General features: G+C 50.2%; 1 protein-coding gene across 3 annotated transcripts in view; it reads left to right on the top strand.

Moving 5' to 3' along the window:
- The window catches only part of LOC144768106 (tyrosine-protein phosphatase non-receptor type 6-like), an 848,841-nt gene that overhangs the window by 302,420 nt on the left and 519,901 nt on the right, over positions 1 to 26,520 (top strand). For all 3 annotated transcript variants that reach the window (XM_078651512.1, XM_078651513.1, XM_078651514.1), the window contains one exon: positions 2,911 to 3,042. In XM_078651512.1, the coding sequence (XP_078507638.1) occupies positions 2,911 to 3,042 (132 nt within the window). The remainder of the gene's footprint in view (positions 1 to 2,910; positions 3,043 to 26,520) is intronic.

Here is a 26,520-nt window from a genome sequence, read left to right as displayed (position 1 = left end):
AATGCAAAAAAAGTGCATTTTTCAAAGAAATCTCATATTACCACCAACCTAAAGTTGGTGGTAATTTGCGATTCCTTAAGCCAAAATCGCACAACTTGGGTGCTTCCTACATTGCATTTAAGGAATCCCAATTTGGGATTCCTTAAAGGCATTCGCAAAATAGGGAATCGCTAATTTTGCATACTGTCCAAATTGCGATCGCAAACGATGAAATTCTGAAAATGTCAGCGTTTGTGATCACAATTTGGCTTCCTACATATGGCCCTAAGTCTTTTGGCTGATGCTCCGAAAATAAAGGGACTGCACATGCCTAGCCGGATGTAACAGCCTCTGAATGGGAACGCGTCTTTAACCGCATCACCGCTAGCGGTTTTCCCGCTGTGCGCGGCAATTTTCAAATTACCGCGTTACATGACGAGCTCAGCTCGTCATCCGCGTACGGCAGGTTACGCTCATGACGAGCTCAGCTCGTCATCAGCATGGAAGAGGTTAATAACTGCCCTGCTAGAAGTGCTTGGCTATTTACCTCAAAGTACACGAGACTGGGCGCCTGCTGCGTTGAAGTAAAGGGAGTGGATGAGATGATTTGGAAAGAGCCAATGGAACCCTTGGTCCAGATCGACTCACCTTATAACGTTTGAGCTTAGATGAAAGCACATTTTTCCAAGAAGACTGTCCAGGGACTAGCCTGTAAGGAGAACTTTCCTTTCGGCTTGCCTGTCATGGATTTCTCTCCTTGCATAGTCCCGGGGATCAGAACCCTGGGATAGAGCGGTTCAGGCGCTGGACTAACTACCCTTGAAGAACATTATAGCGCACCTCTCATTGACATTACCATGATAGCTACCGGAAGTTGGGCTACTGGGAGTGCTGCAGCAATCCCAAAATAAGCATGTGGGAGTTCTAAGAGTGAATGATCATTATGGAAGATATTAAGTTTTGTTTTTATCTTAACCCATTCGTGGTGTGTTCAAAGACAGAGATTAAATGTCAGGCTATGTCTTCTGACAGATTGCTGCTTATTAACATGTAGATTGGTGTTTACTTTTCTTCCTAACTTCAAAGTTAGAGCGTTTTGTAAGGTGAACTATTTGATAATCTTGCTGAGTACAGGAAAGTGTGAAAAGAAAGAGTGTAGGATAGAAATACCTGCAAATAAACTGTACACATATTTCTAAATATATCAGCAATTCGAAAAGCACAAAAGAAATTCTCAAATTTTTGTAATTCTGAAGTGTGATGAAATCACAGATTTTAATACAATCAAAACAAATCAAGATGCTTAGTGATATACAAATTAAAAAATATTTGTTGGAACCTAATTTTCTCACATTATCTTCTGCGCTCTATGGTATTATCAGTAAAACTGCACATTTGTACGAATTATGACAGCATTTAAATAGAAAATGTGCTGTCCGCAAAAGTAATAGATTTGGGAAAGTATTATTCAAAAAGCATCACTGGCTCCACACCACACCACACCAATACCACTCTCCTGCTGGACAGGTCTGGCTCATATGCTATACCTTAACAGGCGATGTCCCCGGGACCTTACATTTCTATTCCTCAACAACTACTACAACACGTGCACAAGCCTTTCTAGGCTTCTGTCTTTGACCGGTTCCTTCAGGACGGACACATGAATCTTTCAGTCTCCTGTTCTGTCCCCGATGACATTCCTCAATGCGTCCTTGTGTTATACTTGTGTGACTTTGAAGCCACTTGATGTTGCATTGTTCAACTATGAATCTTATGACTCTCCTCACAATGAATTTCTTTTATACTTGTTATCTATGTTGTGAACGTTTACTGTTTTAAAGCGCTCTGACTCAGATGCTCTGTATAGACGTGTTATCTTTGATGTGAACATTTACTGTTGTAAAGCGCTCTGATACCTTTGGCTAGCACTATATAAGACTCTCAAATAAATTAATCAAGGTGTGAAACTTGGATTTGGCTATGACTTCAGTGATGTAACATTGATGGCAGCATACCCATTCTAAAAATTGTTCCTGCATCACTGATTTCTATTAGCTCTAAACCAAACTATCTCTTCACTTGCGCCTGCCCAACCGTGCTAGGCCCAAACACAGTTTATTCAGCCAGAAACCTAACCGCCCTCTTCCAACATCTTACAAGCCATGGTGGCAAATGCAGGCAAAGGGCTCCATACTTAGTAAGGCAAAAGACCTTTCAGTGCTATTTCCGCATCGCCAAGGCTAAAACAGTTCTTAAAGGCCCTCTTCCTGAGTTATAGGCTCAATCCGCAGAGGAGGGCCTATAAAGAGGGAGAAGGTCTTTACTCTCAATGTGGCACAAGGCAGAAGGGCTACAATGCTATTAGAACACTCCACCCACTAAGGATAGAACGCAGGATGCAAGCGCCAGGCAGAGTAAATAAATATTTCAATTGAGGGCAGCACCTCTTGCTGTACTCCCATAAGTAATTTTTTATTGTACTGTTTGTTGTCAAATTTTTTTCACACTCACCCCAGTGCCACTTGTGAAGCACTGAACCTGGCACCTTAGGTAGAATGACATCGTTTTGCCCACATTCATGGCAGCATGCCACTCTCTGGAAGTGTCACCCAGCTGTTTCTGTAGTTGTCTATTCCTCTTTTTCTTCTTTCATTTGTTCTTTTTCTAAAAACTTTTTCATTCTTTTCTTTCATTCCTTCTTTCTCCACTTTTGGCTTGTTATTCTATTTCTCTCTTTCCCACTTTCTTTTTTTCTTTATTTAACACTTTTCTTTATTTATGCCGCTTCTGATCGCTTACTTCCTCACTATTGTCTCTCTCTCTCTCTCTCTCTCTCTCTCTCTCTCTCTCTCTCTCTCTCTCTCTCTCTCTCTCACTTAATTTCTAGCTCGCCAATTTTCTCCTAATGACTACCTCTTTTCTTTTTCTCAGAACAAGTGTTTACCTTACTGGCCAGACCTGAACAGTACTAAAGAGTTTGGACCATATCTTGTAGAGAACGTGAAAGAACACACAACCATCGACTGCACGACCCGACTTTTTCGGCTGTCACTGCTATATGACGTAAGTGTGCTTCCTGCCTCACAAAAGAAAGTACACCCTGTCTCTTGCTGAAATATTGTATCCATCGCTGAAAGAACCATCTACAATCCTGTGTCCATGTATGGAGAGATCATCTGGAGTCAATGTCCACTTCTGGAGACCTCATCTTGGTTGTTACAGTTCCAGAGGACATTTCAGTACATAAGCCACATCCGCAATATTGTTTTCAGTTTGGGGCTTCGTCTGGAGGTTTGTAGGCAGCACCCAAGTTGATATGTGGAGTACTGTGCCCACTTCTGGATGTCATATTTAGTGCAAGGTGATGGGGAAAAGTAGCTTGGACATCCTCTAATGGACATGAAGGAGATGCTCTACGTTTTTATGTCTGCTATGCAGCTCACTTCTTTGGATTCGTCTTTGACCTATCCTCAGATGAGCCTGCATCCTGGATGACGCCTGTAGGCCAGTTTTATCACGCCCCAGGTTATATTGAGATGTTATCCCATGCCATTTGATCTGGAGGGATTGGCAGTAGTTTTCCTGAAAGTGATGATCCAGTTGCTCAGTGGGTTCCGCAAGTCCATGGTTTCCAAGAGGGCTTCCTGATCGGGGGAGCAAGAAGCGTTAATTCAGCAAAGATTCTGTTGAATGTCTTCACCCTGTGGGCAGATTCAAGGGTGTAAAACCCAAGTAGGGGTTAGTGAGTGCAGGCAGAGAACCATTGTTATTATTTCTCAGTATGGCAGAATATAATTAACAAATTGTGATTTTTATTTTCAGATGGGACTGTTATTATGAGATGGTTAAGTGATAAAGTAGTAATGTTTAGGTGGTCAGAGGAATGCTGAGAAAGTTATAAAGAGTTTTGTAGTTTGAAGATAAAACAAACTCAGAAAACAGCTTTAGCAATGTTTAATCAGTCACTTAGGGCACAACAATTGATGCGAGTACATATGGTATAAAAGTTGTACCATACCATCTGAGGGAGAATAGGAGATTATCGTAGAGTTTGTGGCTAAAGTCCTTTGGCGGCAGAGTTTTGCTACAGTGCAGTTGAAAATAAACCAGCTATTTGTAAGTTGGGCTGTAGAAACATTCTGGACCTTTGTGTGGGATTTACATTTAAAAACCAACCCAAACCTAATTGTGCAGAAAGAGGTGTCCACCTGTAAAGGATTTCACAAGAGTTCTGTAAGAATTTGTTGGGTAATATATACTAAAGCTTAATAGTGCTTTGGGCTGTTTTACTGGTTACACCGGATTTGGCAAAGCCAATAGGCCTGCGATTCATTTGCCAATTCATGCTGCATACACGCAGTAGAGCGAGACGCAACAGAGGAAACCAGCAGGAATGGACAAAAGGAGCTTTAGTTCTAAAGTAGTTCCTCATGCAGTTCAGTGCAAGCACTGTGGAGGAAGCTGCGGGATACAGTCAAATAGCCAATATCATTAGGTGAAAGATTAATACTCCATGGGGCTGATCTCACATGACTGTGGTCTGGGGTAAAACCCGACAGAAACAAAGACAGGCCACTCTAGTCTCGCTTCGATGTCAGCACACAGTCAGTCAGTCAAGAATGCTTTATTCGGTTGCTTCATAAAACAATCATAAAAGCACAAAGAAAAGAAAATACACCATTACATGATTTACATTTTAAAAAGAGAAATGTTCTTATTGTATCAAGTTAGAAAATGCAACAATTAATAATCTGTGATGCTAAAAAATATCTATGCATAGTATAAGCACATAAAAAATATCATCTTGATAATTTTATATAGACAAAGTTCCTAGTACATTATTAAGTTAAAACATTATTAAATTCACCTATATTATATCCAGAATAAAGCTCTAAATAATCATAGAATTCCTCTGTCTCTAGACTTTCTTTAAGTAAGTCACTATTTTAAATGTGCTGAGTACATCTTCAAGCTGTTGTGATACAAATAGGGCGGGTCTGCATTGTCAAAGCCCAATCATTTTTAAAACCGGTACCATGTAGAATCTCCTTAAAAAGGTATAACATTTACAAAACAGTATGACATGGATGGTAGATTGGTTAGAGCTATTGTCACAGGGGCATAGTTGGAGGTTTGAGGACCAGTCGTTCATTTTAGGCAGGGTGACTAGTCTGTGAAATACCTTCAACCTAAATCTTGTCAATAAAAATCTATCGTAAACTCCGGGTACAAAAGTTAAATAGGGTTGGATGTTAAAAGTAGTTAAGATCAAATGATTGTGGAGTACAGTAGGCTTCAATATCTCTGATGACATTCGAATAGAATCCAACAAGAGTAGACCCTCCTTTCTGAATTCCTTCCTTGATATTTGCTGAATAGACAAAGGGTTAGTGAAATATCCAAGGTGCCCAAGGTCTTTGAAGACATTTTTGACATATTTTATCCATGGAATTTTCAAAACCCCTTCCAATTTTAAAGCATCTGATAAGATTTCATTTGGCCTCTTCTTTGGTCCATAATCTGTGCCAGAGAAGTACCGGTTCAAGCTTTATTAAATCAGAAATGAAGGGTAGTCCCAACTCTGCATGACATATGCAGGATGAGGTACTATTCGGGAGTGATAAAATATATCTTAAAAAAGAGTTTCCTATGCGTTGGATTGGGAGCAGGTCAGCAAACCCCCAAATTCCTGCCCCGTATATTGTGGGTGAAACACACCTTGCCTTATAGATCTTAATAAGCTCTTCTGGTGGCCTTTTTCCCAGCTTTCTAGCAAAGGTGATCAGGGCAGACGTTGTCCTTAGGAGTACCAACTTTTTAGCTGTAACTGCCTGTACCCAAGTGTCATTATGGGCAAAAAGGATTTCCAAATAAGAGAAACTCTTAGTTGCCCCTATCTTCTGTCCTGCAACAAACATATCTTTAAATCTCTTAATTCCACGGCCACAACGCATGATAAATGTCTTTGAGGAGTTTACTCTCAGGCCAAGATTTTCCATAAACCGAGAGAAACTGTCTAGGACCCTCTGCAAGCCAACCTGAGTGCGGGACATCAGCACAGCATCATACGCATATAGGAGCGCTGGTATTGGACATCCTGCCACGTATGGGAAATCTTTGTTGTCTTCAAGGAGGGCATCCCCTAGGCCATTAATATAAAGGGTAAAAAGAAACGGAGCCAGGACACATCCTTGCCTGGTTCCGCTCTTAATCGAAAAAGTAGCAGAGCATTCCCCCTTGAAGCCACAGCGCACGTGTGCTTTGGCGTCATTGTAAAAACGCTTACGAAAATAAATAATCTGAATCTCACCCCCATGTCTTCTAAAATAGACCAGAGTTTACTGTGAATCACGCAATCAAATGCAGCTGTGAGATCCACAAATGCTAAGGATAGATTCCCCTGTTTGGCCCTAGTGTATTTCCCTACTAGGATTGACAGATTTATCCCCTGCTCTATCGTTCCGAGGCCAGCACGAAAACCGAACTGCAGGTCGGACAGAACAGAGTTCTCCTCTGCCCAATCCTGCAAGCGTTCCAAAATTATTCTGCCTAATACTTTTGTTACACCATCAAGTAGAGAAATAGGCCTATAACATCCAGGGTCCTGTCTATCCCCGTTTTTAAAAAATAGGCACACAGCTAGTTGGGCCTAGGGTTTCACAATAAAATAAAATCAAAACTACCACCAGCCTGCAACGTAAACTGTATTTTCTGTACCTAAAAAGTTCCCAGGCATTACAGATGTTGGTTAAGAAGCAAACTTACCTGGCAAGCTTATTTTTTTCCCCAACCAAGTTCTTAAGTCTCACATCCACACATTAATGTGTTGCCCAAAGGGTTATGTATTATATTAAATATCTTTGAAAGATTGCAGAAGTTTGTTTTATTTACTGGACCAACATTTGCTACTTTATAAGCAGTTTTCTGTTGTAAAATCTGGACCTATTGTACGTAACATCCCCTCTTTCAGCTAAGTTGGTCTTTGACACATATGGTATTTAAGCCAGGCACTGTAATGGAGATCAAGATAGATATCAATTTATTTTAGGGCATTTTTAGATCTGGCTTGACAGGGCAGCTGTTGATGACCTCATGCGGCCAACAGAACAAGCGCTTTAATAAGCACTACGCTAGAGGGCTTCGGCTCCTCCTACATGTTGATTCTGTTAGCATTTGATTGGGTAGAGGTTGTGTGCTTCTGCGGAAAAACATTCTTTGTGCTTTGTTGGAAAGCTTGTACTCAGTACTGTAGACATGAATTGGTTATGATGACAAGCGAATGATGCTGTGCATGAGATACCATGGTCTGACCTGCTATTATGAAAAGTTATGGTAAACGCAGTAGATCCATGTTATTTATCGTGAAGACGTGTTGAAGTCAACAGGCCTGAATGGCTGGATTGCTATTACAATGTGGAAAAGCCTGTATATGGTATTTTGTTGCAAGCAATCTCGCAAACTGACATAGTAGGCAAGGCTATTGGGGTTGCTTACCCTCGCTGACAAACCCTGGGGTTAGAAGATTTGCACTGAGGATTCTTGTTAGGCCCACTCAGGAAGAGGTATGGCTTGTGTTGCCAACAGTAATCTTGTATATGGTTGTAATTTTCGAACTGTATACCAGTGGTTCACTTATGGGAAAGCTCATGGTCAATACAACAGACTGGACTTGGGTATTTTTGACATGCCACTGACAAAGACTAAAGGCCTGAGCGGTTTGTAAGCCAAAGTTAACTCAGATGCCATATTTCTGATCTGCTTATTATGAAAGTTTAACGCAAAGTCCCCAACTTATTTTTTGTGTGAAAATCATGTGTTAATGTCAATAGGTCTTTAAGTGTAGATTAATAGTACCTATGTTAATGCCGGTAGGCAGTGTTTTTTGGTTACATGGAATCTCACAGACTTAGTAGGCAAGGCCTAGGAACAGGAGATTTGCACTGTGATAGTTCTTATTAGGCCCTCTTAGGAGAGGTTGTGTATATTTTTGCCAAATGTAATTTTTTTACTAATTTTTATTTGAGGATGGTGTGCCTCAGAGCTGCCTTGTGTGTAAGGTTGTGCTCAATACAGTAGGCCTACGTTTGTTATGGTGACAAGCCATTTATAAATTATACAGGCCTGATTTGCTTATTGTGAAATCAGTCAGTAGGCCTGGCTTATTTATTGTGAAAATCAAGTCAGTAGTCCTTATAAGGTGGATTGTTATTAACTGTGGTAAAGCCGGTGCACGTGTATTTTATTACAGGTAATCTCAAAGATTACCATAAGGGTTTTGTTCTTGGTTACACCCACAGACAAACGCTCACCGCAGACCTGCACAGTGATATTCCTTCCGAGGCCTGCTAAGAAGGGGTTTCATTATGTTTTGCCAACTGTAATTTTGTACATATTTGTAATTATATGACACTCCTAGGAGCATCTGCGTGCTCTATAAATCTTGTTCATCATCATGTTCCTCATATGTCTCATAGTTGCCTTGTGGTAAAGATTATGCTTGTTCCTGGTGGCAAGTGAATGACAAAGGCTAGAGTCCTGTTGGGCTGTCCTATATATAGTGAAAACAGATGCTAAAGACAGTACACCTTTAAGGCTGGAGTGTATCTACACTGTATTAAAAACGTACACCGGAATTTTGTTACATGGAATCTGATACATTAGTATAGTAGTCAAATGTTTCTGTGTTTGTTACACCCTTCTGGCAAGCCCTGGGGATAGCAGTTTTGCATTTTAGAATCCGTGTTACGCTTCTTAGAAGGGGTTGCATATTGTTTTGCCAATGATAATTTAATATTATTTGTAATTTTATGTGAAGCATTTAGCGGTACTTGTATTAAAATGATCAGGCCTGACGGGTTTACTTGTATGCCAGGATCTGTAATATAAAAAATCATAAAAATATATGCATACATATAACTACATAGAGGGACACAGCCATTGGCCTGCTTGAGTGTCATTCACATTCTGATTTCGCTAGAGACAGCATGTAACATGGGCAGTGGGTCAGCCCACATCAGCCTATGGCTCTACTTCCCTCTGAGCACCGTTTTCTTGCCTGGTCACATGTGTGCATCTGCTTGAAATTGGGTGTGCTTCAGTGCTAGGCCTTCCTTTTCTGCTTTTTAGGTCCTCTTTTTTCCTTTTAATCAGGTCCTCTTTTTTCCTTTTAATCAGTTTTTTTTGCCATCGTAAATTGGTACACTAACTAATTATAATACATAATACCATTCAAAGGCTGACACTGGCTGCTAATTTTGTTATACTTACTCGTAATTGCAACCACATTTCTACTACATTTATGCTGTATAATTGTTTTCTATTTTTATTATTTTTGCATATCTTTAATATGCTTGTTGAGATTGTGTGTATGTGTTGTTGTGGGTGAATGAATGCTAGACTCGGCATGATTTAGATCTCAGCAGTCGGGTTACTCGTCACAACAGAGACGGCTATCCTGTCCACCAAAATATAAATCCCACAGGATAAAATCAGATTTATATTTCAGCTGATGAGATATCCTTCATTGTTGTGATGGAGTCACCTGTCTGTTAGAGAGGCACTCACCTGTTCTCAAGGTTGTTCTACCTTGGGGATGATAATTCCCCAGATCCTCTGGGAACTAACAGCGTGACAGTTATTGACAGACAAACACCATCAAGCTTCATGCTCAATGGCTCAAAGCCAGATAACCCATAACAGATGCGTACCTTGTAAGTTCTTTAACTATTTTTCATCAGTTAACTGTAGCATAGTCCATTTTCTCCAGTGTATTGCGCTGGGAGCCTCTGGAGTTCTTACAGGCATAATAAGGCCTGTATATTGCGACCTAACATGTGTAAAGAAGTAATGTTAAGGAGAGCATGGGAAATGAGGAGAGGCAAGTCAGTGTGCAATCATACCCGAGTCGCTCAGCAGAATAGACTGCCCTGGGCCACACGACCCCAAACATCAAACCAATATGCAGACCTAATTATGTCTGTAAGAACTCCAGAGTAGGGGAGAGGAGACTGGCTTCTGCTAGGAACTGGAGTCAGGTAAGTGCCTGAAGTAGGGGAGATGTGACGGCTGCTGCACGGAACTGGAGTCAGGTAAGTGCCTGGAGTAGGGGAGAGGAGACGGCTGCTGCAAGGAACTGGAGTCAGGTAAGTGCCTGAAGAAGGAAAGAGGAGACCAGAGAGGAGACCGGCTGCTGCAAGGAACTGGAGTCAGGTAAGTGCCTGGAGTAGGGGAGAGGAGACGGCTGCTGCAAGGAACTGGAGTCAGGTAAGTGCCTGGAGAAGGGGAGAGGAGACCGGCTGCTGCAAGGAACTGGAGTCAGGTAAGTGCCTGGAGTAGGGGAGAGGAGACGGCTGCTGCAAGGAACTGGAGTCAGGTAAGTGCCTGAAGAAGGAAAGAGGAGACCAGAGAGGAGACCGGCTGCTGCAAGGAACTGGAGTCAGGTAAGTGCCTGGAGTAGGGGAGATGTGACGGCTGCTGCACGGAACTGAAGTCAGGTAAGGGCCTGGAGTAGGGGAGAGGTGACGGCTGCTGCAAGGAACTGGAGTCAGGTAAGTGCCTGGAGAAGGGGAGAGGAGACCAGCTGCTGCACGGAACTGGAGTCAGGTAAGTGCCTGGAGAAGGGGAGAGGAGACCGGCTGCTGCAAGGAACTGGATTCAGGTAAGTGCCTGGAGAAGGGGAGAGGTGACGGCTGCTGCAAGGAACTGGAGTCAGGTAAGTGCCAGGAGTAGGGGAGAGGAGACAGGCTGCTGCACGGAACTGGAGTCAGGTAAGGGCCTGGAGTAGGGGAGAGGTGACGGCTGCTGCAAGGAACTGGAGTCAGGTAAGTGCCTGGAGAAGGGGAGAGGAGACCAGCTGCTGCACGGAACTGGAGTCAGGTAAGTGCCTGGAGTAGGGGAGAGGTGACGGCTGCTGCAAGGAACTGGAGTCAGGTAAGTGCCTGGAGAAGGGGAGAGGAGACGGCTGCTGCAAGGAACTGGAGTCAGGTAAGTGCCTGGAGAAGGGGAGAGGTGACGGCTGCTGCAAGGAACTGGAGTCAGGTAAGTGCCTGGAGTAGGGGAGAGGTGACGGCTGCTGCAAGGAACTGGAGTCAGGTAAGTGCCTGGAGTAGGGGAGAGGTGACGGCTGCTGCAAGGAACTGGAGTCAGGTAAGTGCCTGGAGTAGGGGAGAGGTGACGGCTGCTGCAAGGAACTGGAGTCAGGTAAGTGCCTGGAGTAGGGGAGAGGAGACCGGCTGCTGCAAGGAACTGGAGTCAGGTAAGTGCCTGGAGTAGGGGAGAGGAGACCGGCTGCTGCAAGGAACTGGAGTCAGGTAAGTGCCTGGAGAAGGGGAGAGGAGACCAGCTGCTGCAAGGAACTGGAGTCAGGTAAGTGCCTGGAGTAGGGGAGAGGAGACCGGTTGCTGCAAGCAACTGGAGTCAGGTAAGTGCCTGGAGAAGGGGAGAGGAGACCGGCTGCTGCAAGGAACTGGAGTCAGGTAAGTGCCTGGAGTAGGGGAGAGGAGACCGGCTGCTGCAAGGAACTGGAGTCAGGTAAGTGCCTGGAGAAGAGGAGAGGAGACCGGCTGCTGCAAGGAACTGGAGTCAGGTAAGTGCCTGGAGAAGGGGAGAGGAGACCGGCTGCTGCAAGGAACTGGAGTCAGGTAAGTGCCTGGAGTAGGGGAGAGGAGACCGGCTGCTGCAAGGAACTGGAGTCAGGTAAGTGCCTGGAGAAGGGGAGAGGAGACCAGCTGCTGCAAGGAACTGGAGTCAGGTAAGTGCCTGGAGTAGGGGAGAGGAGACCGGTTGCTGCAAGCAACTGGAGTCAGGTAAGTGCCTGGAGAAGGGGAGAGGAGACCGGCTGCTGCAAGGAACTGGAGTCAGGTAAGTGCCTGGAGAAGGGGAGAGGTGACGGCTGCTGCAAGGAACTGGAGTCAGGTAAGTGCCTGGAGAAGGGGAGAGGAGACCAGCTGCTGCAAGGAACTGGAGTCAGGTAAGTGCCTGGAGTAGGGGAGAGGAGACCGGCTGCTGCAAGGAACTGGAGTCAGGTAAGTGCTTAGAGTAGGGGAGAGGAGACCGGCTGCTGCAAGGAACTGGAGTCAGGTAAGTGCCTGGAGAAGAGGAGAGGAGACCGGCTGCTGCAAGGAACTGGAGTCAGGTAAGTGCCTGGAGAAGGGGAGAGGTGACGGCTGCTGCAAGGAACTGGAGTCAGGTAAGTGCCTGGAGAAGGGGAGAGGAGACCAGCTGCTGCAAGGAACTGGAGTCAGGTAAGTGCCTGGAGTAGGGGAGAGGAGACCGGCTGCTGCAAGGAACTGGAGTCAGGTAAGTGCTTAGAGTAGGGGAGAGGAGACCGGCTGCTGCAAGGAACTGGAGTCAGGTAAGTGCCTGGAGTAGGGGAGAGGAGACCGGCTGCTGCAAGGAACTGGAGTCAGGTAAGTGCTTAGAGTAGGGGAGAGGAGACCGGCTGCTGCAAGGAACTGGAGTCAGGTAAGTGCCTGGAGAAGAGGAGAGGAGACCGGCTGCTGCAAGGAACTGGAGTCAGGTAAGTGCCTGGAGAAGGGGAGAGGTGACGGCTGCTGCAAGGAACTGGAGTCAGGTAAGTGCCTGGAGAAGGGGAGAGGAGACCAGCTGCTGCAAGGAACTGGAGTCAGGTAAGTGCCTGGAGTAGGGGAGAGGAGACCAGCTGCTGCAAGAAACTGGAGTCAAGTAAGTGCCTGGAGTAGGGGAGAGGTGACGGCTGCTGCAAGGAACTAGAGTCAAGTAAGTGCCTGGAGTAGGGGAGAGGTGACGGCTGCTGCAAGGAACTGGAGTCAGGTAAGTGCCTGGAGAAGGGGAGAGGTGACGGCTGCTGCAAGGAACTGGAGTCAGGTAAGTGCCTGGAGTAGGGGCGAGGAGACCGGCTGCTGCAAGGAACTGGAGTCAGGTAAGTGCCTAGAGAAGGGGAGAGGAGACTGGCTGCTGCAAGGAACTGGAGTCAGGTAAGTGCCTGGAGTAGGGGAGAGGTGACGGCTGCTGCAAGGAACTGGAGTCAGGTAAGTGTTTAGAGTAGGGGAGAGGAGACCAGCTGCTGCAAGGAACTGGAGTCAGGTAAGTGCTTAGAGTAGGGGCGAGGAGACCAGCTGCTGCAAGGAACTGGAGTCAGGTAAGTGCCTGGAGAAGGGGAGAGGAGACCAGCTGCTGCAAGGAACTGGAGTCAGGTAAGTGCCTGAAGAAGGGGAGAGGAGACAGGCTGCTGCAAGGAACTGGAGTCAGGTAAGTGCCTGGAGTAGGGGAGAGGAGACCGGCTGCTGCAAGGAACTGGAGTCAGGTAAGTGCCTGGAGTAGGGGAGAGGAGACCGGCTGCTGCAAGGAACTGGAGTCAGGTAAGTGCCTGGAGTAGGGGAGAGGTGACGGCTGCTGCAAGGAACTGGAGTCAGGTAAGTGCCTGGAGTAGGGGCGAGGAGACCAGCTGCTGCAAGGAACTGGAGTCAGGTAAGTGCCTGGAGAAGGGGAGAGGAGACCAGCTGCTGCAAGGAACTGGAGTCAGGTAAGTGCCTGGAGTAGGGGAGAGGTGACGGCTGCTGCACGGAACTGGAGTCAGGTAAGTGCCTGGAGAAGGGGAGAGGAGACCGGCTGCTGCAAGGAACTGGAGTCAGGTAAGTGCCTGGAGTAGGGGAGAGGTGACGGCTGCTGCAAGGAACTGGAGTCAGGTAAGTGCCTGGAGTAGGGGAGAGGTGACGGCTGCTGCACGGAACTGGAGTCAGGTAAGTGCCTGAAGAAGGGGAGAGGAGACAGGCTGCTGCAAGGAACTGGAGTCAGGTAAGTGCCTGGAGTAGGGGAGAGGTGACGGCTGCTGCACGGAACTGGAGTCAGGTAAGTGCCTGGAGAAGGGGAGAGGAGACCGGCTGCTGCAAGGAACTGGAGTCAGGTAAGTGCCTGGAGTAGGGGAGAGGTGACGGCTGCTGCAAGGAACTGGAGTCAGGTAAGTGCCTGGAGTAGGGGAGAGGTGACGGCTGCTGCACGGAACTGGAGTCAGGTAAGTGCTTAGAGTAGGGGAGAGGAGACAGGCTGCTGCAAGGAACTGGAGTCAGGTAAGTGCCTGGAGAAGGGGAGAGGAGACAGGCTGCTGCAAGGAACTGGAGTCAGGTAAGTGCCTGGAGAAGGGGAGAGGAGACCGGCTGCTGCAAGGAACTGGAGTCAGGTAAGTGCCTGGAGTAGGGGAGAGGAGACCGGCTGCTGCAAGGAACTGGAGTCAGGTAAGTGCCTGGAGTAGGGGCGAGGAGACCAGCTGCTGCAAGGAACTGGAGTCAGGTAAGTGCCTGGAGAAGGGGAGAGGAGACCAGCTGCTGCAAGGAACTGGAGTCAGGTAAGTGCCTGGAGAAGGGGAGAGGAGACCAGCTGCTGCAAGGAACTGGAGTCAGGTAAGTGCCTGGAGAAGGGGAGAGGAGACCGGCTGCTGCAAGGAACTGGAGTCAGGTAAGTGCCTGGAGTAGGGGAGAGGTGACGGCTGCTGCAAGGAACTGGAGTCAGGTAAGTGCCTGGAGTAGGGGCGAGGAGACCAGCTGCTGCAAGGAACTGGAGTCAGGTAAGTGCCTGGAGAAGGGGAGAGGAGACCGGCTGCTGCAAGGAACTGGAGTCAGATAAGGGCCTGAAATTGGGGAGAGGTGACGGCTGCTGCAAGGAACTGGAGTCAGGTAAGTGCCTGGAGTAGGGGAGAGGAGACCGGCTGCTGCAAGGAACTGGAGTCAGGTAAGTGCCTGGAGTAGGGGAGAGGTGACGGCTGCTGCAAGGAACTGGAGTCAAGTAAGTGCCTGGAGTAGGGAAGAGGTGACGGCTGCTGCAAGGAACTGGAGTCAGGTAAGTGCCTGGAGTAGGGGAGAGGAGACCGGCTGCTGCAAGGAACTGGAGTCAGGTAAGTGCCTGGAGTAGGGGAGAGGAGACCGGCTGCTGCAAGGAACTGGTGTCAAGTAAGTGCCTGGAGTAGGGGAGAGGTGACGGCTGCTGCAAGGAACTGGAGTCAGGTAAGTGCCTGGAGTAGGGGAGAGGAGACCGGCTGCTGCAAGGAACTGGAGTCAGGTAAGTGCCTGGAGTAGGGGAGAGGGGACCGGCTGCTGCAAGGAACTGGAGTCAGGTAAGTGCCTGGAGAAGGGGAGACGAGACCGGCTGCTGCAAGGAACTGGAGTCAGGTAAGTGCCTGGAGAAGGGGAGAGGAGACCGGCTGCTGCAAGGAACTGGAGTCAGGTAAGTGCCTGGAGAAGGGGAGAGGAGACCGGCTGCTGCAAGAAACTGGAGTCAAGTAAGTGCCTGGAGTAGGGGAGAGGTGACGGCTGCTGCAAGGACCTGGAGTCAGGTAAGTGCCTGGAGTAGGGCAGAGGAGACCGGCTGCTGCAAGGAACTGGAGTTAGGTAAGTGCCTGGAGTAGGGGAGAGGTGACGGCTGCTGCAAGGAACTGGAGTCAAGTAAGTGCCTGGAGTAGGGAAGAGGTGACGGCTGCTGCAAGGAACTGGAGTCAAGTAAGTGCCTGGAGTAGGGGAGAGGTGACGGCTGCTGCAAGGAACTGGAGTCAGGTAAGTGCCAGGAGTAGGGGAGAGGAGACCGGCTGCTGCAAGGAACTGGAGTCAGGTAAGTGCCTGGAGTAGGGGCTGGAACTAGAGTCAAGTAAGTGCCTGGAGTAGGGGAGAGGAGACCGGCTTCTGCAAGGAACTGGAGTCAGGTAAGTGCCTGGAGTAGGGGAGAGGAGACCGGCTGCTGCAAGGAACTGGAGTCAGGTAAGTGCCTGGAGTAGCGGAGAGGAGACCGGCTGCTGCAAGGAACTGGAGTCAGGTAAGTGCCTGGAGTAGGGGAGAGGTGACGGCTGCTGCAAGGAACTGGAGTCAGGTAAGTGCCTGGAGAAGGGGAGAGGAGACCGGCTGCTGCAAGGAACTGGAGTCAGGTAAGTGCCTGGAGAAGGGGAGAGGAGACCAGCTGCTGCAAGGAACTGGAGTCAGGTAAGTGCCTGGAGAAGGGGAGAGGAGACCGGCTGCTGCAAGGAACTGGAGTCAGGTAAGTGCCTGGAGAAGTGAAGAGGAGACCGGCTGCTGCAAGGAACTGGAGTCAGGTAAGTGCCTTGAGAAGGGGAGAGGAGACCGGCTGCTGCCAAGGAACTAGAGTCAGGTAAGTGCCTGAAGAAGGAAAGAGGAGACCAGAGAGGAGACCGGCTGCTGCAAGGAACTGGATTCAGGTAAGTGCCTGGAGAAGGGAAGAAGAGACCGGCTTCTGCAAGGAACTGGAGTCAGGTAAGTGCCTGGAGAAGGGGAGAGGAGACCGGCTGCTGCAAGGAACTGGATTCAGGTAAGGGCCTGGAGAAGGGGAGAGGAGACCGGCTGCTGCAAGGAACTGGATTCAGGTAAGTGCCTGGAGAAGGGAAGAGGAGACCGGCTGCTGCAAGGAACTGGAGTCAGGTAAGTGCCTGGAGAAGGGGAGAGGAGACCGGCTGCTGCAAGGAACTGGATTCAGGTAAGTGCCTGGAGAAGGGTCGAGGAGACCGGCTGCTGCAAGGACCTGGAGTTAGGTAAGTGCCTCGAGAAGGGGCGACGAGACCGGCTGCTGCAAAGAACTGGAGTCAAGTGACTGGAGAAGGAGAGAAGAGACCGGCTGCTGCAAGGAACTGGAGCCAGGTAAGTGCCTGGAGAAGGGGAGAGGAGACCAGCTGCTGCAAGGAACTGGAGTCAGGTAAGTGCCTGGAGAAGGGGACAGGAGACCGGCTGCTGCAAGGAACTGGAGTCAGGTAAGTGCCTAGAGAAGGGGAGAGGAGACTGGCTGCTGCAAGGAACTGGAGTCAGGTAAGGACTAGAGAAGGGGAGAGGAGACCTGCTGCTGCAAGGAACTGGAGTCAGGTAAGTGCTTAGAGTAGGGGAGAGGAGACCAGCTGCTGCAAGGAACTGGAGTCAGGTAAGTGCCTGAAGAAGGGGAGAGGAGACAGGCTGCTGCAAGGAACTGGAGTCAGGTAAGTGCCTGGAGAAGGGGAGAGGAGACCGGCTGCTGCAAGGAACTGGAGTCAGGTAAGTGCCTGGAGAAGGGGAGAGGAGACCGGCTGCTGCAAGGACCTGGAGTTAGGTAAGTGCCTCGAGAAGGGGCGACGAGACCGGCTGCTGCAAAGAACTGGAGTCAAGTGACTGGAGAAGGAGAGAAGAGACCGGCTGCTGCAAGGAACTGGAGTCAGGTAAGTGCCTAGAGAAGGGGACAGGAGACCGGCTGCTGCAAGGAACTGGAGTCAGGTAAGTGCCTAGAGAAGGGGAGAGGAGACTGGCTGCTGCAAGGAACTGGAGCCAGGTAAGTGCCTGGAGAAGGGGACAGGAGACCGGCTGCTGCAAGGAACTGGAGTCAGGTAAGTGCCTGGATAAGGAAAGAGGAGACCGGCTGCTGCAAGGAACTGGAGTCAGGTAAGTGCCTCGAGAAGGGAAGAGGAGACCGGCTGCTGCAAGGAACTGGAGTCAAGTAAGTGCCTGGAGTAGGGGAGAGGTGACGGCTGCTACAAGCAACTGGAGTCAAGTAAGTGGCTGGAGTAGGGGAGAGGTGACGGCTGCTGCAAGGAACTGGAGTCAGGTAAGTGCCTGGAGAAAGGGAGACAAGACCGGCTGCTGCAAGCAACTGGAGTCAAGTAAGTGCCTGGAGAAGGGGAGAGGAGACCGGCTGCTGCAAGCAACTGGAGTCAGGGAAGTGCCTGGAGAAAGGGAGACGAGACCGGCTGCTGCAAGGAACTGGAGTCAGGTAAGTGCCTGGAGAAGGGGAGAGGAGACCAGCCGCTGCAAGGAACTGGAGTCAAGTAAGTGCCTGGAGTAGGGGAGAGGTGACGGCTGCTGCAAGGAACTGGAGTCAGGTAAGTGCCTGGAGAAGGGGAGAGGAGACCAGCTGCTGCAAGGAACTGGAGTCAGGTAAGTGCCTGGAGAAGGGGAGAGGAGACAGACTGCTGCAAGGAACTAGAGTCAGGTAAGTGCCTGAAGAAGGAAAGAGGAGACCAGAGAGGAGACCGGCTGCTGCAAGGAACTGGATTCAGGTAAGTGCCTGAAGAAGGAAAGAGGAGACGGGAGAGGTGACGGCTGCTGCAAGGAACTGGATTCAGGTAAGTGCCTGGAGAAGGGGAGAGGAGACCGGCTGCTGCAAGGAACTGGAGTCAGGTAAGTGCCTGGAGAAGAGGAGAGGAGACCGGCTGGTGCAAGGAACTGGAGTCAGGTAAGTGCCTAGAGAAGGGGAGAGGAGACCGGCTGCTGCAAGGAACTGGAGTCGGGTAAGTGCCTGGAGAAGGGGAGAGGAAACCGGCTGCTGCAAGGAACTAGAGTCAGGTAAGTGCCTGGATAAGGAAAGAGGAGACCGGCTGCTGCAAGGAACTGGAGTCAGGTAAGTGCCTCGAGAAGGGAAGAGGAGACCGGCTGCTGCAAGGACCTGGAGTCAGGTAAGTGCCTGGAGAAGGGGAGACGAGACCGGCTGCTGCAAGGAACTGGATGTCTGGTAAGTGCCTGGAGAAGGGGAGAGGAGACCGGCTGCTGCAAAGAACTGGAGTCAGGTAAGTGCCTGGAGTAGGGCAGAGGAGACCGGCTGCTGCATGGAACTGGAGTCAGGTAAGTGCCTGGAAAGGGGAGAGGAGACCGCCTGCTGCTGCATGGAACTGGAGTCAAGTAAGTGCCTGGAGTAGGGGAGAGGAGACCGGCTGCTGCAAGGAACTGGAGTCAGGTAAGTGCTGGGGGAAACCAGGCCAAGCGGCGAGTACAGGGGGGAGCGGTTTAAATACCCTCGCTGTACCGCAGGTATTGACATACACGTTTGGTATTTGAATACACGTTGTGCCGGTTGACATGTGTTAGTGCCAGTTTACACGTGTGGAGACGTCCCGAGGCAGTTGACAGTAGCATACTTGCTAAGTGACACGTTTTACCAGTATCCACGTGTCAGAGATTGTCAATGAGTACTTGCATGAATGTTTCTCATGTTCTGTAGTAGGGGATCTCTGTGTATAGTCATAATCTAGTGAATAGTCCCGCCCATGTGCGTGGACCCCGGAGCAATCAAACATAATCTCTTAAGGTGTCGAAAAATGCAGAACTGCACAGACACTTAAGGGAGAATTAAAGACAGATAATGCAGCCTATATCCACAGGCTACACTGTCCAGTACTTCAACTAGAAATTCCACCAAAAATCCACAAACAGCAAAGCCTGTCCAGATTTCCCTTGCTTTACCAGCAAAAACCCTCTGGAATGATAGAGAGGAAGACATGGACAGACCAGCTCCATAGGCTGCCAGTATGTGGCTCAGAACAGGATACTGTGCCTTTAAGAGAACTTTCCAGAACTTCACAGTATCCCAGAATGCACTGCAGGTCCCTTTTAGTTACACTTCTTTTTTCCGGCTCCTGCAAGCAGGACCCTGGAGCATTGAGCTCTCCCTTTTCAAGGGTTTATTGGTGATTTTTTCACTTTTTTCAAGTTACTTGAGTGCTTTTCTTGAAGTACTTTGGTGTTTCTTCCTGTTTGTCTTTTGGTGCACTCTTTTATTGTCTAATATGCCTGCATTATTCGACAAATGCCCGGAGTGCTCCAGGAAGAAGGCCAAGTCTGACCCACACGAGGTGTGTATCATCTGCCTTTCTTCATCCCATGTCCCAGAGGAGTGTGACATCTGCCAGGGTTTCTCTAGCAGGACCCTGAGGGATAGGATGAAGATCAGGCTTCAGGGCCTCGAAGACAGAAGACTGAAGGCACAAGGTGGGTCTGGAGGAATTTCATCTGCCCATGCTGAGGCCTCTGGGAGGCTCCCCAGGGGCAGGAAGACCAGCAAGCGTCCCCATTCTCCGTCTGTGTCGATTGCACCGACTATGGCGTCGAGAGGGATGACTGCAGTCTGTTCCCCGTCTCCCCAGGGCCCTGGGTCGAAGCGGCGTCGACGTTTGACGTCGAGGGAACTGAATAGGCCGCCGTCGAGATCTCCTGTGACGATTTCGTCGTCGTCGGAGTCGTCGTCGAGGTATCGACGTCGAGAGGCCCGGCGTCGGTGCTCGCCGTCGAGGTGACACCGCCGTTCGACGTCGGCGAAGAGGAGAAGGTCGTCGACGAGGGGATCCTTTACATCGAGGAGAAGGTCGCCGTCGAGGCGAAGGAGGTCGCCGTCGAGGCGAAGGAGATCGCCGTCGAGGCGAAGACATTCTCCGTCAAGGGATAGGCGCTCGCCGTCGAGGAAACTAAGCTCGCCGTCGAGGGGCCGACGTTCGCCGTCGGGTCGCCGTTCTTCGACGCCGAGAAGGCGCAGAAGGAGTTCTGGCGCCAGGAGTCAGTCTGACAGGCGTCAAGTGCCTTTGGGAGACTCTCCAAAGTCCCAGCCTAGTAAGAAGGGCGGGTCACCGGGCTCGGTGTACTCTGTTGTGTATACCCCTGCTAGGCCGAAGACAGTTACTCCTCCTGCTCCTCCTCCGTTACTGAGAGGACTTCCTCCGCGGGCTCCCACCCCGCCTCCACTTCCGCCACTTTCTCCTCCTCCTCCTCAACCTCAGCCTCAGCCTCAACCTCAGCTGCCGGCTGAGAAGCCTCCTCCGATTCCTCCGAGGACAGGTTCATTGCCAGGATTTCCGACTCCTCCTAAGGGGACCCCTCGGCCGAGGGCCCCAGTCAAGCCAAAGTCACCCGCCCCGGTCGAACCGGCAGGGCGACCGAAGCCAAGGAGGTCGCGATCCCGCTCCGGACGGAGTGGGAGATCGCGCAGTCGTCACAGATCCTCCACGAGGTCAAGACGGCGCCACGGGAGGCGCTGATCACGGTCCGGCACGGACTCTTCCAGGACCCGGTCCTACTCCCCGACTTTGTCAGACTCCCCGGGGACAAGAGTGTCTCCTGTGGACGATATCAGCACGTTCCAGGATGTCCTCCTGAGGGGTGCAGCAAAATTGGGAATCAAGGTGACGGCTCCTACACCTATGACGTCCGTGATCTTTGAGACGTTGCATAAGAAGCATTTGTCTCGTCCTTTACTACTGCTCGTACCAGGATTGGTAGAGCCTGCGGAGGAGCTGCGGAGAAGCCGCTCCATCCTGGCTTCTGAAGAAGTACAGGGCTCCGGATTCCGACCCGGCTTTTCTGCGGATAGACCCGATTCCGGACTCCGTTATAGTGACGACAGCCAGGAAACAACACTCTACCTCTCCGTCTTCTACCGTGCCTCCTAATAAGGAGAGCCGATGGATTGACTCAGCTGGCAGGAAGGCCTTGGGACGGCATCTACGACCATGAAGGCCTCTAGCGATGCGGCTTTGCTGGGACGTTATAATCGTGCCCTGTGGGAATCCCTCCAGCAGTTCACGGAACTCCTGCCACGAGATAAGAGGGAGGATTTCCTGGAGATCCAGAAGGAAGGGATGCTGGTTTCGAACCAGGTCATCATCGCGGCCGCTGATGTCTCTCTTTTGGCGGCCCATGGGTATTGCCATGGGATCAACCAGAGACGCCACGCTTGGCTCAGGCTCACGTCACTCAAGCCGGAGGCCGAGCAGCGAGTGGCTAATCTGCCCTTCTCGGGGGAAACCCTGTTCGGAAAACATGCGGATGATGAGATGGCCCGCATGAAGGCGGAGGTCGAGACTCTGACGGCGGTGGGCTTGGAGAAGCCCAAAGAAAAGAAGGCCTACCGCCCGTTCCAGAGACGGTTCAGGGCACAGGGCAGAGGGCGAGGACAGGCTTCGGGACAGCAGCAGCAACAACAGCAGCAGTTCCGGAGGCCCTTCCAGAAGCGCCAGAAGGGTAGAGGAGGTCAGCAGTCCTCTACAGCAAACAAGGGCGCAGCCGGGTCTCGACCCTGAGCGGTTACTTCCCCTACATCCGTTACCCGCTCCGGTGGGGGGGAAGCGTTCAATTTTTTCTGGCAGAGTAGAGAAAAATTACTCAGGACAAGTGGGTGCTGAATATTGTTTGCAATGGATACAGTCTTCGGTTCACCAGCCCGCCTCCATCAATTCCACCGGTCAGCTCGCAGTTCCAACTGCGCGAGCTCCAGGCGGAAGCCGATATCCAGTTAAGGAAAAGGGCGATAGAAGATGTACCTCTGTCTCAAAGAGGAAGAGGTCTGTACTCCCGGTTCTTCCTGGTTCGCAAGAAGGACAAGAACGAGTTCAGGCCCATTCTGGATTTGCGACAAGCGAACAAGTGGATTCGCAGAGAGAAGTTTTGCATGCTGTCGTTGCATCAGATTTATCCTCAGCTGCAACAGGGAGACTGGTTATGTGCTATAGACCTACAGGATGCGTACTTCCATGTGCCCATTGCACACAAACACAGGAAGTTCCTGTGATTCCAAGTCGGCGCCAATCATTATCAGTACACAGTGCTGCCATTCGGACTGAAGTCTGCACCCAGAACATTCTCGAAGTGCATGGCAATGGTAGCCTCACACCGAAGGAAGAACAAGGTGTTTGTCTACCCGTACCTGGACGATTGGTTGATCAAGGCCTCCTCCTTCTCGGAAGCTCAAGCGCAATTCCAGAAGACGTGCGTTCTCTTGAACAAGCTGGGGTTGCACATCAGCATGTCCAAGTCTGTCCCGACTCCGGTCCAGTGCATACAGTACTTGGGAGCCTCCATCAATACGCTGTCAGTAAGCGTATCTCCTTCGGAGGAGCGACGATTATCACTCCTTCGAAAGGCTCAGGCTCTTATGACCACTCCTTCTACAACAGTGAGGACGGTGTCTTCTCTACTGGGATCGATGGCCTCTTGTATCTTCCTCACGCCACACGCACGGCTGCTCATGAGACCATTGCAGGAGTGCTTGGAGGATCAGTGGGATCAGAGGAAAGAATCTTGGGACGACAGGATACGACTGTCTCTGCATGCGCTTCAGTCGCTGAAGTGGTGGTGTTCGGCGGAGAATCTCCTGAGAGGGGTTCCCTTCCACAAGGACATTCCCACGAAGACTATCGTGATGGATGCATCTCTCCACGGCTGGGGGGCGCACTCCGGAGACTTACAGATTCAGGGGACGTGGTCCCAGACGGAGTCCACGTACCACATCAATTTCCTGGAACTCAGAGCTGTTCACTTGGCGCTGAATGCCTTTCTTCCGTCCTTCCAGACCAACTCTCTGCTTGTGCAAACGGACAATACGACCACGATGTATTACCTCAACAAGCAGGGGGGCTCGAGATCGCGCACCCTGTCGCAGGAGGCGCAGGCGATCTGGCTTCTAGCCAGAGGACTGACGATAACGGCTACCCATCTACCAGGTGTGCAGAATGTTCAGGCAGACGCACTGAGCAGACTGATTCAGGAAAACCACGAATGGGTCATAAACGACGAAGTACTAGGAGAAGTCTTCGCAAGGTGGGGGACTCCAGACGTAGATCTGTTTGCCACCGCCGAAAACAGCAAATGCCGAGACTTCGCCTCCAGGTACTACCAGCCGGGGACGCTGGGGAATGCGTTATCGATCAACTGGTCGAACAGCTTTCTGAACGCTTTTCCACCCATTCCCCTGATTCCGACGGTTCTCATCAAGCTGTCCCAGTCCAGGGCACGGATGATACTGATTGCCCCGGAATGGCCCAGACAGTGGTGGTTCACGGACCTGCTTCACCGGTCTCTCCTTCCTCACATGCGGCTGCCCTGCAGGCCGGACCTTCTCACGAAGTTCGGGGGGGCAGATGTTGCACCCCAACCTCTCGTCTTTGAGTTTGGCGGCATGGCTCCTGAGATAGTGCAATATGGCCATCTGAATCTCCCAGAAGATTGCATGGACATACTGAAGGAGGCTAAGCGACCTGCCACTAGGACTTCTTATGCTTACAAGTGGAAGAGGTTTTGCATCTGGTGCAAGTCCAAGAACTATGACCCGACGACATGTAAGGAAGATGTCATCCTTCCATATCTTCTACATCTGGCGCAGTCTGGCCTTAATGTCCATTCCATTAAGGTTCATCTGGCTGCATTGACTGCCTACAGGAAAGGCCCTTCACAGACTTCCTTCTTTCAGATCCCTGTGATCAAAGAGTTTTTGGAAGTCTTGAAGAAAGTGTTCCCTCCTGTCCGGCTTCCTTCGCCTTCATGGGAATTGAACGTGGTGCTGTCCAGATTGATGAAGGAGCCTTTTGAACCTATTCATAAGGCTTCGTTGCAGCACCTGTCCTGGAAGGCGGCGTTCCTCGTGGCCATTACATCGGACCGCAGAGTGAGTGAAATTCAGGCTTTGTGTTGCCAAAAACCTTATACTGTATTTCATGCTGCTAAGGTTGTTATGCGTACTCTCCCTAAATTTCTTCCAAAGGTTATATCTGATTTCCATGTTAACCAGATCATAACTTTACCTACGTTTTTTCAGAATCCTTCCTCTCCAGCGGAAAGGTCCCTGCATTCCCTGGATGTCAGGAGGGTGTGGATAAAACCAAGGATATTCGTAGGTCAGACCAATTGTTTATCAATTATGGATCAGTTAGGACGGGTCTTGCGACCTCTAAACAGTCCATTTCTAGGTGGATTGTGTCCTGTATACAGTTGTGTTACCAAAAAGCTGGTAAGACCTTAGGGGGTAAACCTAAGGCTCATTCCACCAGGGGCAAAGCTGCCACGACTGCTTTGCTCCGTAATGTTCCAATTGCAGAAATCTGCAAGGCGGCCACTTGGAAGTCGGTCCATACCTTTGCTAAACATTACTGCCTGGACACTGATGCCAGGGCAGACGCTCAGGTTGGGCAGGCTTCGCTGCAAAATCTGTTCTCACAGTAGTGGTGTTATTTCTCTTTTCTCCACCGCCGCTTTGGTGTGGGGATGGGCTTGCCATTCTATTCACTAGATTATGACTATACACAGAGATATCCCCTGTGAGAAGTTGGCCTGATATATAATGTTCACTATTCTAGTGAGCACTCTGTATCAGTCCAAACAACCCTTATTGATGATTGGTTGTAAGTCAACCTTTTTAGACCAGCTATCCTAGTAGCATGGACAAGAGCAGTCTAAGGCTAAACTCTAGAGGGCGTGTTAAGCCAGCTGTTTTACCATCACATATACCCCTTGAACACCAAGTGAAAGGACACCACACAAGTTGTTATGAAAATAAAAGGATATTTATTTATAACACAACAACCCTGGACTCTTTATGAGGACAAGGTGCTAAGCACAATACAAAACTCTTGAAGAAATACTGAAAGTCGCACAATTTACACAAATGCCCGAGGGGCACGACAAACCATATACTATGAAAGTGGAATGCGAATTACTAGCAGGTAAGTAACTATTCTCAGAGGCTTTGGGATCGCTAGGACTGTACTACTGAACCTTCAGATTACTAGCAGGAGGCCTAGGGGGATCGGGTGCAGAGTGTGCACTCTCACGCGGGATGCGGAACAAAGTCTATGGAGGCTAGTAAATGCAAAGTTAGTGTTCTCGGGCGAACCCGACTAGGTAGGTCAAAAACGAAAGTGGATCTAGACCCTTAGAGAGTGGTTCTACGCTGGAGCACCGTGGTACTCGGTTTACCTAGCCCAGGGGCTGCGGCTGCATAGGGTTCAAGTGTCGTCGGGAATCCTCGTTGACGAACCAGGAGCCTGAAGTAAAAGTTGCTGGCAGGCGACCAGTGAAGATGTTCCGGGCTGATCCAAGGACTGGATCGGTGAAGAAGGATACCTGTAAGCAGAGGGGACCAAGTTCTGAATCACTAGCCAGTGATTAGGTGGGCACCAGGATGGCACCGGACGAGGTCACTCAGCCAGGTGAAGAGGTGACACTGGATTCTGCTGCTGCACGGACCAGGGCGAGGATGTCGACCAGGCTGGAGGTCTGTGAGCTGTCCCACGTCGGATGTCTGCTGCTGGCGAGGCTGGATCCGGTGAAGGAGGCAACAAGCCTTGGCTAAGGCAAGCCCACGTGGTGACACAAAATGGCATCTGGAGTGGACCAGAAGGGTCCGAGGAAGTTCCCCTTCAAGAGGAGACAAGGGCCAGTCCAGAGGAGTTAGACCAGCGGTGAAACAAACGTAGGACGTCGTCTGGAGGGTCACTAGCAAACGGGCAAGTGACCGGACAACGTGGCAAGCAGCGCAGAAGCAAAAGGGCCCCACGCAGATCTGGAGGATGGTGGAGGGCTAAACTTCGGTGCTCGTGCTGCTTGGGGTTGGGGCTTCTCTTACCCCAAAGCACTCACTCGAGGGTCCCTCGGCGGTCGTGCTGGGCAAGCGTCGTGCAGTCTTGAAGATGGCCGGTCCCTCGAGGTCTCGTCACACCCACGAATCTCAGCTGGGCTGATGATGCAGGTAGAGGTCAGAGGTGCCAGGGAAGCCGGTTCTCGTCGAGCTGGGCAGTCTTGATCCGGAGGAGAGACTTACAGCAAACCGCGATGCTTGGATGGTGCCTGCGGGTGCAGGGTGACTACTCCTTAGTCACAAGGGAGAAAGCTTAAGAAGAAGTCTTGAGTTCCTTTCGTGGAAAGTAGTTTCAGGATTCAAAGATGATCTGATCTGGAAGGGGGCCCGCTCCTACCTTTATCCTGAGAAAAGGGGCTGGCACGCGACTAAGTCCTGCCCTATGGGTGGGACTAGGAGGGGGGTGGTTACACCCCTCTCCTTTGTCCGGTCTCTCCC

This window comes from Lissotriton helveticus, chromosome 7 (assembly GCF_964261635.1).
Source record: "Lissotriton helveticus chromosome 7, aLisHel1.1, whole genome shotgun sequence".
In the NCBI taxonomy this organism is placed as follows: domain Eukaryota; kingdom Metazoa; phylum Chordata; class Amphibia; order Caudata; family Salamandridae; genus Lissotriton; species Lissotriton helveticus.
Note: the sequence above shows the minus strand (reverse complement) of the source record. Positions and strands in the feature narration are given on the sequence as shown.